The sequence below is a fragment of the Pelodiscus sinensis genome, chromosome 1, assembly GCF_049634645.1.
Source record: "Pelodiscus sinensis isolate JC-2024 chromosome 1, ASM4963464v1, whole genome shotgun sequence".
NCBI lineage: Eukaryota > Metazoa > Chordata > Testudines > Trionychidae > Pelodiscus > Pelodiscus sinensis.
Genome location: NC_134711.1, coordinates 117728391 through 117743022, shown reverse-complemented (window position 1 = coordinate 117743022; position 14632 = coordinate 117728391). Strand labels below are relative to the sequence as shown.

General features: G+C 37.9%; 1 protein-coding gene across 11 annotated transcripts in view; it reads right to left on the bottom strand.

Annotated features, from left to right (window-relative positions):
• Nucleotides 1-807: 807 nt before the first annotated feature.
• Nucleotides 808-14632, bottom strand: part of C2CD5 (C2 calcium dependent domain containing 5) — a 129427-nt gene continuing 115602 nt past the window's right edge. For 5 of the 11 annotated variants that reach the window (XM_006121265.4, XM_025183726.2, XM_025183728.2 and 2 more), the window contains 5 exons: nucleotides 7211-7261; nucleotides 6144-6245; nucleotides 5087-5277; nucleotides 2446-2592; nucleotides 808-2187 (listed from right to left, as the gene is read on the bottom strand). In XM_006121265.4, the coding sequence (XP_006121327.2) occupies nucleotides 2056-2187; nucleotides 2446-2592; nucleotides 5087-5277; nucleotides 6144-6245; nucleotides 7211-7261 (623 nt within the window). In that variant the 3' untranslated portion in view covers nucleotides 808-2055. The remainder of the gene's footprint in view (nucleotides 2188-2445; nucleotides 2593-5086; nucleotides 5278-6143; nucleotides 6246-7210; nucleotides 7262-14632) is intronic. The other 6 variants (XM_075898311.1, XM_025183731.2, XM_075898281.1 and 3 more) reach the window with 2 other exon arrangements.

Sequence of the window (14632 nt, the reverse complement as noted above, 5' to 3'; positions counted from 1 at the left end):
ACAGGAGGAAGTCGAAGGAAGAGCACTCTTCTTGAAATGAGGGTTACCGTGCGTTGGAGTAAGAAATCCTCCAGCTCAGCATTATTTAAAAATAATGGCTTGCAGTGTAGACACGCTCTTTGTTATTTTGGAATAATGTCAGTTGTTCTGAAATAATGCTCCTTTGTAGACATAGCCTCAGGGTGGTCCAAATCCAAGACCCTTTGAAGTTAGCAGTTTTTTCACTTACTTTGGGGGGGGGCATCAGGATGTGCCCTGAAAAGTGAGCAGGTGAGTCTCCACTGTTGTAGCAAGCATACAATGGGTTCTCTCTAAACCAATGATTCTTTGCCTGAGGCTTTTAAGCCGTAAGCGACGTTTTAACATGTCTCTGCTGCTCTTTGAAAAGCATATTAACCAATCAGGGTGCTTTTACTGTTATTAATCAATTGTAGTAGATAAAATACTTGGTCAGTCATTTTGCTGTGAAACTATATATGTAAACAAAATAATGAATTCACACTATAGTAGGTCTTCTGGGAAACACTGATTACTAATTTGGTTCTGGAATCCCTGGAGACTAAGAATCACTGCTCAAGACATTGAATAAGAGACTTATTACTGCCACAAAATGTAATATAATGTAATTAAGCTTGATAAATAAACTCCCCATTAAAGACACCTACATTAAAAACTTGAAGAGGTTACTAATCTCTTGTATATTTGAAGATGAACTTGTATATTTGAAGATGAACTTGCCATGCCATTCCAAACAAAAACTTTCAGCATGTAGCGACTCTATGCTTACTTAAAACAAACCAACAAAACAACGGTTTTGTACAGACATTTATTGTATAAAGAAGAATATGATTTTCATGCTAATTTACAATGGGATATTTGGGTCTGACAGAATATTTACATTCAAGTTTATACATTTATTCAAGTTCCATATTAGATACAGTCAACATATATCATGAACATGTCTTCAAAGCTAAAAAGTCATCTTTATATTATTTTACCAAAGTCTTCAAAGGATTTGCTGGAAATGGATTGTTTCCTTTTCCTGCAGTACCCATCATTTCCCTGTTACAGTATTTGAAAGGAAACCTGACTTGCAGAAGTTAATGTCATAAAAATACTTTAATCGTTTTCTTCAAGTTAGACAGAATTTCCAAATAGCAAAATACAGGGGGTTTGATTCTGCCTCCAGATATGCAGGCGACTGTTTCTCTGACTTTGTATCAAATTACAAGATCATGCCCTAAAAATTGGACATCAGTAGTTTAAGACATTATTTTGCAGACTCTTTCCCAGAAAAAAAGCACTGTGCAAATGTTAATAGTGAAATGAACTTAATACCTGAACCAGATATAATAATTTATTTTTATCATAGTTATACACACAACGCAGTGACAATATTCAACATTTAAAATAAAAAAATAAGTTGTACAATAAAAATATGCACTAGTTCACGAACAGTTGAAACACATTTTAGCATGCTGCTAAATTGAGGCGGTCCACTACTGGTGCTTTCTTCCTCTGGAAATCCATGAGCTAATGCTCATCACAGACTTAATTTTAGATTATTGCTTATTTGGTAATTTTTTAAAATCAGTTCGTAATCTCTTACTCATTCAAAAAGGACAACTGATTCCAGTTTCTTGGTCACCTTCCAGTTTTTTAAAAAACGTACTAAGATAAAATTGACGCAAACAAGCAACCAACTCAGATACCGTTTGAGTTATTTTTTCTAGCCATGTCAATCAACTACATAAATAAAAAATACCAAGTTCTGGTTTTATTTCAGGAGTTCCATAGAATTCCTTTAGACCAATGCCTCATCTTCTGTCTAGATTTCATAGGGGCTAGTAATTTAAAAATGGAATTACAGAGTACTTGCCAATAGAATGCTATGCTGGCTATTATATTAAGTCAATACATGAAGTTTACTGATTGCCACTGATTCAGCTGATTGTAATATTCTGAAGAGTTTTTGATTTTTGAAGAGGCAAAGCTAGTCCCACACTGTGCATAGATCTTTTCACTTCTGACGGATCCATTCCATCTCTTCTGGCTTCATGTTGTGACATCTCCTCCAGCACTTGTGGGTTGAGACACAGGAGCAGATGGTTGCACTGGTACCATTTCTAATTCAGATTCACGTACAACAATCACTGCATCCCCACTGACATTTATTAGACACTGCGCCTGCAAGGACACATCATTTTGTAAACACTCAAACAGCCTGGAACATATTTCTGGAGCATATTTTTAGCCTGTGGACTTTACAATGACAATGTAGACCATTGGTAAGCACCCCTGCTCTTTGATGCTTCACTTTTTTATCAAAATAATTTGATTTATGAACTAATATATATGGCATTTTCCTCTAAGATGGGTTACATATGACACAAGCAGGTTCTTTAATTAGCTGTCAGAAAAACTGTCATTTCAATCACAATTTACCTGATTTTTGTTTGGGTTCTCCATGAAAACACACTGTTTCATTATGTACGAGACAACTGCATTCCCCCCTAATGCCGCAACGTGAGCTCTCACCATTGCAAACACTTCAGCAATGAAAGCATGGAGAAAGCCACTAACACCGCCCTCCTAAAAAGGAAAAATAAAAACAGACACAAAAGGATTTTATGCAACTGTCACTAAATAGCATTGGATCTCTTACTTGTGTTTCTCTTCTTTCTAATGATTCCCTTCTAATATTGCTGATTGATATATACTTTAGAGGTGATATATCTTACTCTATACAAAGTGTCCTGTAAAACTGTACTTCCATGTAAAATATAAAGCCTAAACTTGTTTTGAGAGTTATGCATAGCCGCCTTGTGGCTGAATGAGTATTGATGAAAAACAAATGAAAAAAATCCTGCTCCATGAGTATATAAGAATAAAGCAATTATTTGCCTGTACCTGAAATTCTTTAAAATCATCTCCTGAAAATTTCTGTACAGTCCACATTTTTGCTGGAACTCCCTATACAAGTGGCTGTTTGCGATTGTGGGCATACTCTTCAGGGGACTGAGTTTTTCTAATCTAAAACAATATTGTAGAGCTGCAGGCAAAGCCAGCCCCTCAATTCCTTTCACCAACTCAAATTCCTGAAAAAACAGGAACTAAGGGGAGTCATGTGGATCTGTGTAATCATCTTAAAGAACTCCAGGTCACTAAAACAACTTTCTTCTCATTTTAAAGTGGAGAATACACCCTACATAGTTTCTCCTTAGGATAAATAGGTGGCTTTGCCTTTCAGGGAACTTCTTCCAAAGGAGCCCAGTTTTTGTTACAGTGGTCCAACACCTGCTGATGACAGACTGCTTTTTTGAATCTGTCCTGCATGTGGTGGAAGGAAAACCAGACACAGAAGCTGTGGTTTCTGTTCTGCCTCCAGGATAAATAAGGTCTGAGTTGTGGTCAACAGAGGGAAAGCTGTCACAACAGGACTCTATGTTTTGAAAAGCTTAAGGTTGCTTTTTTCCCTCTCCCTCTTGTTTATCTTCCTGTAATGCACCAACTAAACTGGAAGGAGCGGAGAAGCCATTAAAGTATACCACTCCACATATGGCACCCAACCAGACATCTCCACAGCCACCTCGAAGGAAGATACAAAAAGACTAAGGAAAGAAATGGAGGTCAGTAGTGCTTGAGCCAAAATAGCTGCAATAAGAAAAGAAGATGAAAAGTAGGAACACTGGACTTCTCTTGTGTCTGCCTACTGGCACACAGCAAAAGGGGCACAACTTATATTAGAAACCTGAATGACAAGTTTTTACTGTCCCAGTTACTAAAGAAGGACGTATCACCCACTAGTTCCTGACTGGTGAAGAGTTTAGGAGTGGGAAAACAGGAAAGGTAGATGATTAATTGATAAAAGGCCAAAAATGTTTTTATTTTTCCACATTTCCATACATACAGCCTAAAGAAAGTCAACTGCAGCAAAGAAACCCAAAATATGGACAGTAGTTTATCATCTGCATAAGACATACCCTATCAATCTAAATCTCCATAGATTACTGCATCAGTGCAAAAAGATTGATAAAATAAGGATCCAAGTAAGTGGAAATAATAATCTAATATATAAAATCTTTTCCTTCCTCAATGTATCATCTACATGGAGACTGCAATACCTAAAGACATAGGATAAAACAGAAATACAGCACCTTTCACTTTTTGAAACACAGGATTTTGCAAACACCTTTAAAAGTGTTAAAGGGTCGTTAGACCACTTAATATTACACAAGAGAACTGATAAACCATCATAATTAAGTAGAAAACACTATACATATGCGATTTCAGAACACTTAACTGTACAACTGTGGATATAATTAGCAACCATGTTTAGATATTATGATTGCTAACTGTATTACATTACATTTGAGGGCAATATTGTGTTAGGTACTGTGCAAAGGCTGATCTATGTCCTGAAGAATTCAGGTGGGAAAACTTAAGTACAGAGAAATTAAGACCTTAGGGTGAGGTATGATGTAATTTAATTGATCACTTTGAAAAATAACATTAAGTTTTTAATTAAATTTTAATGATATGTAAATTACAAGGCCAAAATTTGTAAGATTCAAATGTGAAGTATGGCAATCCAAAGCTTCTACATGATAGCTACTGGCAGTAAGCTGCTTCCTCTGCTTATACACAGGGGCAGGCTTTTCAAACATTTAAAGCATTCCTGAAGCATGGCTGGAAAGGTTTGGAATGCTGCTTGTTCAAGTGGCCATATGTAATTTGGGAATCCTTGCAAAGACAAAGTGTGGGTGTTGTGCTGTGTTTGGCCAATACCAGTGATAATGGACCAATGATAAGTTCCCTGACCATGTAATGCTATTTTACTGACTACATGGGTGAGTAACTCTTCTATGTACCAATCTGCAGAATAAACAAATTAGCCCTTTTTATAATGTGAGAGGAATGAAAAAAGAATCACTTTTATGAGACTCCCATTTTCTTAGCACACAGTGTCAGAGTTGTGAAAAGTCAGCTCTCATTCTGTACCAAACAGTTAATTCAGACAGTAAGCTCATTTAGCTTTGTTGTTATCAATACACAAAATAGTGCAAAGCCCTACTACAAAGCTCACCTCACGTAATGAAGTGGTTTCTCGAATAAAAAACATGTTGATTATCCCAAGATATTTGGTTATTTTTGCCCGAGGGATAAAAGAAAGAGGTGTCATCTTAACAACCGAGACAGAAGAATTGGTGCACGATGGAATAGATCGGTGACGCAAGTGTCCTTCAGCCAGCGGACTTGCTTTGTCAAGAGAAGCAGCTAAAAAAAGGTGGAAAAAGAAAAGAAAAGAAAAAGAAAGTAACTATTGAGTATGATTAGTGACTTGTTTTTAAAACAACACAACTCTTCTTTATGGTTTCCAAATAGATTGGTGACTATATTCAGCAGTCTGTGAAGTTCAGCCATGTCATGAAAGAAAGGAAATTATCATGCAATTCATGCAAAAAGAGCCAAAAAGCTGCAATGGAATTTATTTGGAGGAGTGGCATTCCTGCAAAAGAAAACATTGAGGCCAGCAGTTGCACATACAACAATCAGTTATCAGTAAAGGTAAAGGAAAAAAAAAAGGTGCCAACATTTTGAAATAAATATCTGCTGGAGGAACAAATCATTACAGGAAGAGTGTGAAAGTTATCATGTTTCCCCAGTGCAGCATTTTCCATTAAAAAATCTGCATTGTCAACTTTCAAATAACCTTAATCTTGACTAATTTAAGTTAAATGAAGAGATCTTTGACCAAAGAACTACTGAAGAATAACTCACGACTTGATATTTTAGTGATTATTGGTTTGAACATCATCTAGATTATTGTTACTCATTTCTCACCAAAATTTTTCCATGTTTATACATATATCTACACCCACAGAGTGTACGCATATATGTTATACAAATAACATGCCTATTTATAGCTATATATTTTATTGGTAACTGCTTTTTAGTAAGTGACAACTTGAACAGAAAAACAAGTAACTCATTCCTAGAAAGCATTTGCAGTTTTTGCATTAGGATATATGTTGTGCTTTCGAATTGCAATGCCATTACTGGGTAGGAAACTCCACCCTCCACCACTGGGAAATCAGAGATATGTCTCAGATTATCATAATGTGGTAGAAACATCCGCCTACTTGTCTTAATTGATCCACGCCTTATGGTCTGAGCTTTCAGTTTAATGAGCTCTATCCAGCTGTTGCATCTGTCTGCAAAGGAACTGTAATCAACTGACGTTGCTGAAAACACAGACAGAAAAAAACAAAAGAAAAAACAAAGAAAAAATATGGATGATATCTCTTGCCCACCTCAATGCTCCTTCTGAGAAAGAATGAATATCCCTTCCACATCTGTTTAAAGGAAAAGTTAAAATGTCCAGCCCTACTCTATATTGTCCAAAGCAGTTCACTGGGGATGTCATAACTGTGAACCAACCAACTGGGACTTCATTGCTGGAAAAATGTGTAAATAAAATAGTCACACCTTGTTCTAGCTGCTTCACCTGTTTTAGTTTCTTAGTGTTATTTTAGCTCTGTTTAATCTTAATTTGTATTCCTATTTTTTTCACAAGGAGCTGCTGATCATGAACTTAAAGTTCCTGTGTGTAGCTATCAATCACTTCCCCTGCCCTCTTTCAGCCTGAAAAATATATGGTTTGGGTAAAAATAGAGTCATGAGTTGAAACAACCTCTCTATTTTTAATGTGCAAGTATTTTCATTTTGAAACATTACTTTTCCCCCAAAAAGTCATTTTTACAATAAAAACAGAAGAGCTATTTTTCTGCTGACATTATCTTGTTTTTAGGTTAGTACCCCTGAAACTTGTCCTGAGAACAGTTTGGCAAGCATCTAAGGATGCTTTAATAATGAATTATTAGCACATTACTCTGCAAAAACAAAGGAATACAAATTAACATTAAAATAAGCCAAAATGAATTAAATAAGAAGTTTTCTCTGAGGCACTGCTACTCCGGCTGATATATATCCAGAAAGACTGTTAATTAGTGCAAATAATCTCAACTATCTTTTGTGATTCTTTAAAAAAAAAAAACATACTCTGATATCAATAAACCATATCAGAGCATGCATTCCTTGGCCACTGGTAAACACTTACTGGGTGAATGAAGACAAATTCAAAGTGTGGATCAGTGGCGCAAGGCATGTACACCCTGTTCTGACTTATGGCTAAATTAAATAAACTCACCTCTCTGTGCAGCTGGTATACCTGTGTGGGAGCTTGCATTCTCCAGGACCTCTAATAAGACAAAATGAATTCCACTCATGTAACACATGAACGACATTAGCTGCCCAGATATTTTGTACAAAGGATCTTTTTCCTCTATTAATGGATTTTATAGACTGAATTGACAGAAAGAAAAAATTCTACTGTGGTTTTAGGGTTTCATTACAAACATGACTCTGGCAAATACTACACTTTATGTGGATTTCATGAATGCACTTTTGTAGCATAGTACAATCAATCAATTTCACCATTAGCTCTAACACATGCCAATGATACATACTCCTTGGCATTCAGAAGTACTTGGGTATTTTTTAGAGCAACTCACTAATATTAACAAAAAAGGCAAAAGCAAGAGAATGTGCAGATGAGTAAACAAAATTGTAAAAGTATTAGGCTAAGAAGAATATAACAGTCTATGTGTGCAATGGACCAGATTAATGGCTAACCTAGTTGACTAGGTGCATATAAACACAGAGCATACAGCACATATAAATATAAAGTGACTATTACCTAGAGGAGTGACCAGTAACAACGCAATACTCTAATACAAATTAAGATATTTAAATGTTATTTGTCTATGCTCCATTGTTATAACTCTTGATGGAAACTGGTTAAGTCTATGTGTTCCAACACAAAAACCATTATTTTTAAGGTTTTCACATAATAATCACGGAATTTTTCATCCTCAGCAGTCTGAGTTTGAGCAAGATTGCCATTAATTTTCTATTTTGGTTTTTCTTGGAGGGAGGGCATCAGAAGATGGCGTACTGTACATTCTGTGGGCTCAATTGTGGCCTTGCTCCAAGCCACCGGCAGCTCATAACTGCACTATCCCTGAAAAAGGAGCAGAGATTGATGCTCAGAAACAGAGGCTACATCTACACTACAAGTTTGCTCAGCAAAAAATACGCTGAGGGACTCATTTGCATATTTTCTGCGGATCCATTTTTGCACTAGGGGTTTTTGCACAAAAACAAGCAGTGTGGACATTTTCTTTTTGCACAAAACCACCTTTTTCTGCAAGATCTGTATGCCCCAAAAACAGGAGGTATACTGATCTTGCAGAAAAAGGGAGTTTTGTGCAAAAAGAAAACATCCGCACTGCTTGTTTTTGCGCAAAGACCCCAAGTGCAAAAACAGATCAGCAGAAAATATGCAAATGAGATTGCAACTCATGCAAATGAGTCCCTCATTAGCATATTTTTTGCCAAGAAAACTCGTAGTGTAGATGTAGCCACAATGTGCCTTCAGTTTTCTTCTGGCTCATAGGAAGAATTACTCTGCACTGTTTTTATAGTTGACACAGCATCACAGCATGACAACAGCAACCCTCATAGGTATTTTGGGGCAGAATACACTCATCATCCATACAGATGGGCAAGACAGGCTGAAATAAATAACAGCCCTGAGAAAGCTGCTTTTTCCCATGGGGGTACCCATGAACCGGGTAAAAAAAGTTATAATATATGAGGTGCCAAAATTATGAGTTATTGTTATTTAAGAAGTGCCCATCAATGTCTTTATTTAAAAAACCTCAGAATTTAATGTGACAAAACAGACAGTAGTTTGAGGTAGTCTTTTTACAAAATTTTCCAAGGCCTGCTATAAATAACAGAAGCGTAAAAATTTCCCAAAATATGTTGTAAAATTCTTTCATAATGGAAAGAGATGAACCTAAACATAGGGGTAAATCAGTTCCTCCTAAAATATTTTAAATCAAGCTATATTTGGGTTACTATATAAAAAAATAGACGATTTGTCTGAAGAGTGAGAGTCTTAACTTGATTGAATCTCAAATACCTGAGCAATGTTGTTCACATTTTGAAGAAAAAAAAAGTGGTCAGGCCAATATGAGTATTCCTTCCCCCCAAAAGAAAGCAAGAGGGTTACCTAAGGTTCCAATTTTGCAATTCATTGTATGGGAGAAGATTGCAATGCCATGTAGAGTTCTAATGGGGGTTCAGGAGGGCACAGCAGTACTCCCATCTACACTGAACTGCAAAATCAGGATGACGTATCCAACGGTAGCTAAGAAATTTAATCCTACAATCAATTTTTATACCAAGTTGAGGGTTCTTTCTCTGCTTAGAAATGAGATTTGCTTCCAGAGGATCCTATCTTCTTGTCGAACTATTCAAGATTCTTGATAAGAAATACTGAATAGGTTAATATTCTGGCCTCAAATCACCACTGTTCTTGAAGTTATCTTTTCTGGGAAAAATCCAGTCATTGATGGCTCCTCATTAGGCTTTAAAAACCTTTGCCCAACTTATTGCTTTAGTCAACTCTCATTTTATTCAATGAGTATTACAGTAAAAGCTTTTTTATCTGGTATGCTGGGAAAATGTAGAGTGCCAGTAAGTGAAAAATTCCAATGAACTAAGAGGGAAGAAGTTGGGTGTGGAAGGGTGTTCGAGGCAAAAGGCTGGGGAGAGGTTTCAAGGTCTTGGATCTAGGCAGTGCTCACTTTGGGCAGATAGCTGCCCCCGCAGCTCCCATCGGTTCCCAGCAAATGGGAGCCATGGAGCTAGTCCTGAGGGGCATAGCGGGGGCAGCACAAGATGCTACCATGGCTGTTCCTCCACCCAGGAGAAGCAGGGACTGCTTCTGGGGAGTAATGTGTAGATAGGTGGCGAGCCTGCTGGCCCTGTGACAACCAGACTCTCTATGAAGAACAGAAATTCCAGTTTCTAGAGCTATTGGATCTGTAATAATACTGAACAAAAATGACACATTCAAGACATTCATACAACTTGCAAAATTGTTTGGAGGAAGGAATGCTACAAATATTAGGACCATAGTACTCTCTACCCTTCTCCACAGGTTCATATACCTGTTCAGTTTACACTCCATCCTCCATATCAAGATTATTTAGTACTTCCTAACACATTCACCATGGATTTTATAAGGCATTTCCTTATCATGTGACTCATACAAGAGCAACCATTAAACACACCTAAGAAATGAGCAGACTTAGAATTCTGTGTCTATATCCCACATGTGCTTTTTCCATGTGGATCACCTTTGATGAATTTTGCAACAGACCTTGTTGCTCTATGAAATATCTGCTATTCGGGTCTCTCTTTTCTTTCTTATTATGGATGGCCTCTTTCACCTCTAAGATTAGACCATGCTCTCAGTAGTATACTATATAACAATCTTTTATACACAGGCCCTTTGTTTTCAGTTTTTATTTATCCAGTTTTACCCAGGAATTTATCAGTATTTATTACAACAACAAAAACATGAAAATTGGTGCAACCCCCCTAATAATAATAATAATACTGGGTAAATGTCAGGGTTTTTTTGGTGGATAGAAGGATGGAGGAGAGTATTCAGTAGATTAAAGCTTTCATGAAAGGAATTCCACGTGGCTTGTTGCAGAACAGAATTCATAACACAATGGCACCTCTGAGTTTAAGAAAATAATATATCTCTAAGCTCCCAAATAAAATTTGCCATTTAAATAAAGTTTACTGTTGTAGACTAAGAACCATTAGCCTATAAATATTTACACTTAATTAGGCCTCATCATTTGCCACACGTACACTTAACTTCATCTTTTCCCGTTTTTTCTTTTCAAAACTTTCAAATATTTTGTGTTCTGAAATGTAATCTGATACAGATTTTTGTTTTCTTCCCATTTTAGAGTGTCAGATCTTTGAAGAGATAACGGTTCAGAGCTTGAAATGTATACATGGTGGTAGTGATGCATCAGTACACTCCTAAGAGCATATACTTCAGAGTTGAATATACTGTTATGATAACAGTTGTAACTACAACCACCACCTACGGAAGCAATACATTGCATGTTGACAGCTTTAATTGAGATCATATATAAAAGTTTGCAAGCTATTAAGTGAATATAAGTATTTATAGACTTCTGTTACAGATATGATAAAAGAGCTCTTCTTTTGGTTTGTTTCTATATACTGAAAAAGTCGCTGGTAGTACATTAAAGCTAATGAACAATAAGTAAAATATGGGGGATCATCATCATAGTAGCTAATTTACTTCTGAGATAATTATATATTTACATTGAGGCCCTAGTGCCTATATGTAATGCACCAAAAGAAATTAAATAACTAGTTAAAAGGTTCCAAACAGTGTACTGTACCATATGACAAAATGTGAAGAGCCCTGAAAAAGGTGACTTACATAAGAGTAGACTACCCTCTACTGGTCAGTGGCTAGCATGCAAATAAAGAATTCTAATATTTACAAGCTGAAAAGATATTGAAGATTCATTAATACTATAGTGAATTTATAATGAAATTGATATTGAAAGAAGACTCATTTGTGGAAACCAAGAACACACTTCTTATATAGGGATGCCATCATGCTCAGTTGAATGAAAAATTAAGAGAGTCAGTCATAAAAATAATTGAATGTAATCTTTGGAGAACGGTTTACTGCTGCCATGCAAATTATGAAAGTTTCACCTCTCTCCACTGTGATTACAGTTGTAGAAAAGAGGCTTGAAGAAAAAAAAGTGGAGACTGCAATGGCTGGGAATGATAATGACAATGGCCATACTTCTCTTTCCTACTAAACTACTATTCTTGTATAAGTGGCTAAACTGTTAAGCACTCTCAAACACATGAGAGATTGAGGGCACAGATTGATGGATGCCAGAATACGTGGAAGGCTAAATTATACCCAATTCCTTAATAAAACAAAGGAGGACAATTTTAAAATATCCATGTTAAGCTCTGCTTAAACCCATTTAATTGATCACAGAAACATATGGAAGAAATAAGTATATCAAGACCATCTCTGACAAGTGTGTGTCTAACCTGTTCTAATTCTAATTACAGGAAATCCTCAACCTCTCTAAATGATCGGTTCCAGTGCTTACCTGTCCATCGTGAGGACTGGCCCCTAAGGGAGGAGGTGGTGGTGGTGGTCAGGCATGCAGCTTACCTATTACAGACTTCACAGGACAAAGGACTACCCCAGATCTACCTGGGAAGAGTTAATTGCTTAGGTAGCTGCATGGCAATTAACTGGTTAAAGAATACTTCAGCCTTGTAAACAATTATGATGGCTCAGAAAGAAAGCCAGAGCTCCAAAAACCAACCTCCTAAGAGGAGGGTTTCTTAGGGTGATAACCTTACCAGGAAAGGAAATCTAAAAATGTTACTTGCAGGAACAGGCCCTGAAAAAGAAGATCTGTGAAAGCCAAGCCCTAGCAAAACCTGCTCTCAGCAGGAGGACCTGAACAAGTAACAGCAAGAGCTCCAGATCAAAAAGGAATTATATGTTGTTCCAGATAAGGACTGCTGGGGTGTCAATTCTGAACTCAGATGAAAAACGCTTCCTTAGCAGATACCAACAAGCTGAACCAAAAAGACCCCACTTGCCTGGATGAAGGTGGACTTAAGTCAGGGGTGGGCAATAAGCCAGATGCTATTCACCAAGGTTAGTCCCTGCTGGGCCCGCATCACTTTATTTACTTGCATCTCTGTAGGTACAGCTGCTTGAAACTCCCATTGACCATGGATTGCCATTCCCAGCCAATGAGAGCTGTGGGAAGAGATGTCCTGGTCCACACCACTTCCCACAGCTTCCATAGGCCAGGAACAGCAATTCTTGACCAATGGGAGCTTTAAGCAGCCATACCTATGGCGGTACAGGTAAATAAAGCACTGGCAGCTTGTCAGGGGCTAACCCTGGTGACCTGCATACAGCCCACAGGCCAGTAATTGCCCAATGCTGACTTAAATGGTACTGATGAACTCAGGTTAACTCTGTTGTTTCCCCTAACACCAGTCCCCCAGCTAGGATACAGGGGTAGAGGCAGAAGTGTGCCACTTTTAGATTAAATAAACTAGACCTCTGAAAGAGCACTTATACAGATACTTTTAAAAATGAAAGCCTCCCTGGAAAAAAGGGAAGGAAACACAGAAAGTTACATAACTATGATTTCACACTCGGTCACCAGAGGGGTGCTCCAGGAGCGAATGCCCACCATTCCCATTTTCCTTAGAAATGTTTTTCCTACTCTCTAATCTGAATCACCCTTGCTGTAAACTAAACCAATTACTTCTTGTTTTACCCTTGGTAGAAACTGATCATCATCCTCTTTATGTCAACCTTTTACACATTCAGAGACAGTGTTCACTTTAACATTTTCTATCCTTAGGCAGGTTGAATTTTCTTATGTACAACACCAATATGGCCCTGCTCACTACTCTCGCCAACCCCCGTCTCTGGGGGTAGGCAGGCCCGGCTCTCCCCCAGGTTGCTGGGGAAAGCCAGGGCTGCTCCAACCTCCTGGCCACTGGAAAGGGGAGGGTTGGCAGCTGCACCAGCCCTGGGCTATTGGCTCCTCCCCACCAGTCTCAGCTAGCCCCAGTCACTCATCTCCCCCTTCATGGCCTCAGCCAGCCCTGGCCTCGTCTCCCCTCGGATACTTGTCTCCTCTCTTCCCCCGCTCCCCTCCCCCGCCCAGCCTGTCCTTCCTCAAGGGAGAGAGCACGCAGTTCCCCCCCACCAATCAGGGCGGAGGCCTCGTGGCTCCAGCCCCCACAGAGGAGGAAGTCCACATGGCTCACGTCCGGGGAGGGAGAAGGCAGGGCAACTGAGGGCGGGGATGTGGGACGTAGAGAGATGTGATGATGTCACTCTGTCATCAAAAGGAAAAGGTTTTTTTTGTTTTTGAGAGAGAGAGAGAGAGAGAGAGAGAGAGAGAGAAACAATCCATAGATATGGAAGAATATATATTGAAACAAGGGATAGTTAACAAGGAGCAATGCTTAATATTAAATTAAATAAGAAAATTAACACTATCCTTGGAGTACATGTATCATCATTCTTTTTATCAATTCAAGCTAGTAAACACATAAAAATGCATATTATTCACACATAGCTCAGCTTTAAGATGCTAAACAAATCTATGAGTCAACCACAAATGGTCATACTCTCCTTGCATACTAATATAATATTTTACTGACACTGGAAAGGAGAGTAAAAGACATTCATTCTGGCTTACACAGTTTTTCTGGGGAATGTTTAGGATCCATGCTATACAAGAACAAGTGAATCAGAGACCTGTAAAAACAGATACAAGTTCTCCTGGTTTGTAACTTTCACTTGTGTGTGTCACCAACTCAAAGAGTGGAAACCCCAGAGTAAATTAACACATGGATTCTGGGTTTATAGACAGATCCATGTTTCAAAGAGCTTGCAAATAAGGTTTCATCCTACAAAACAACTAGCATTACACCTAGTACTTGCTACTTCTGACTCATAAGAGTGAGAACTCTACCACAAAGCAAAGATCTGGCCTTAATTCAATACAATATACCATGTATTAATTAGTAACACAGAATTTAAAAAATCATTAAGATCAGAGTTTTAGATATCTGCAATACTCCAAAA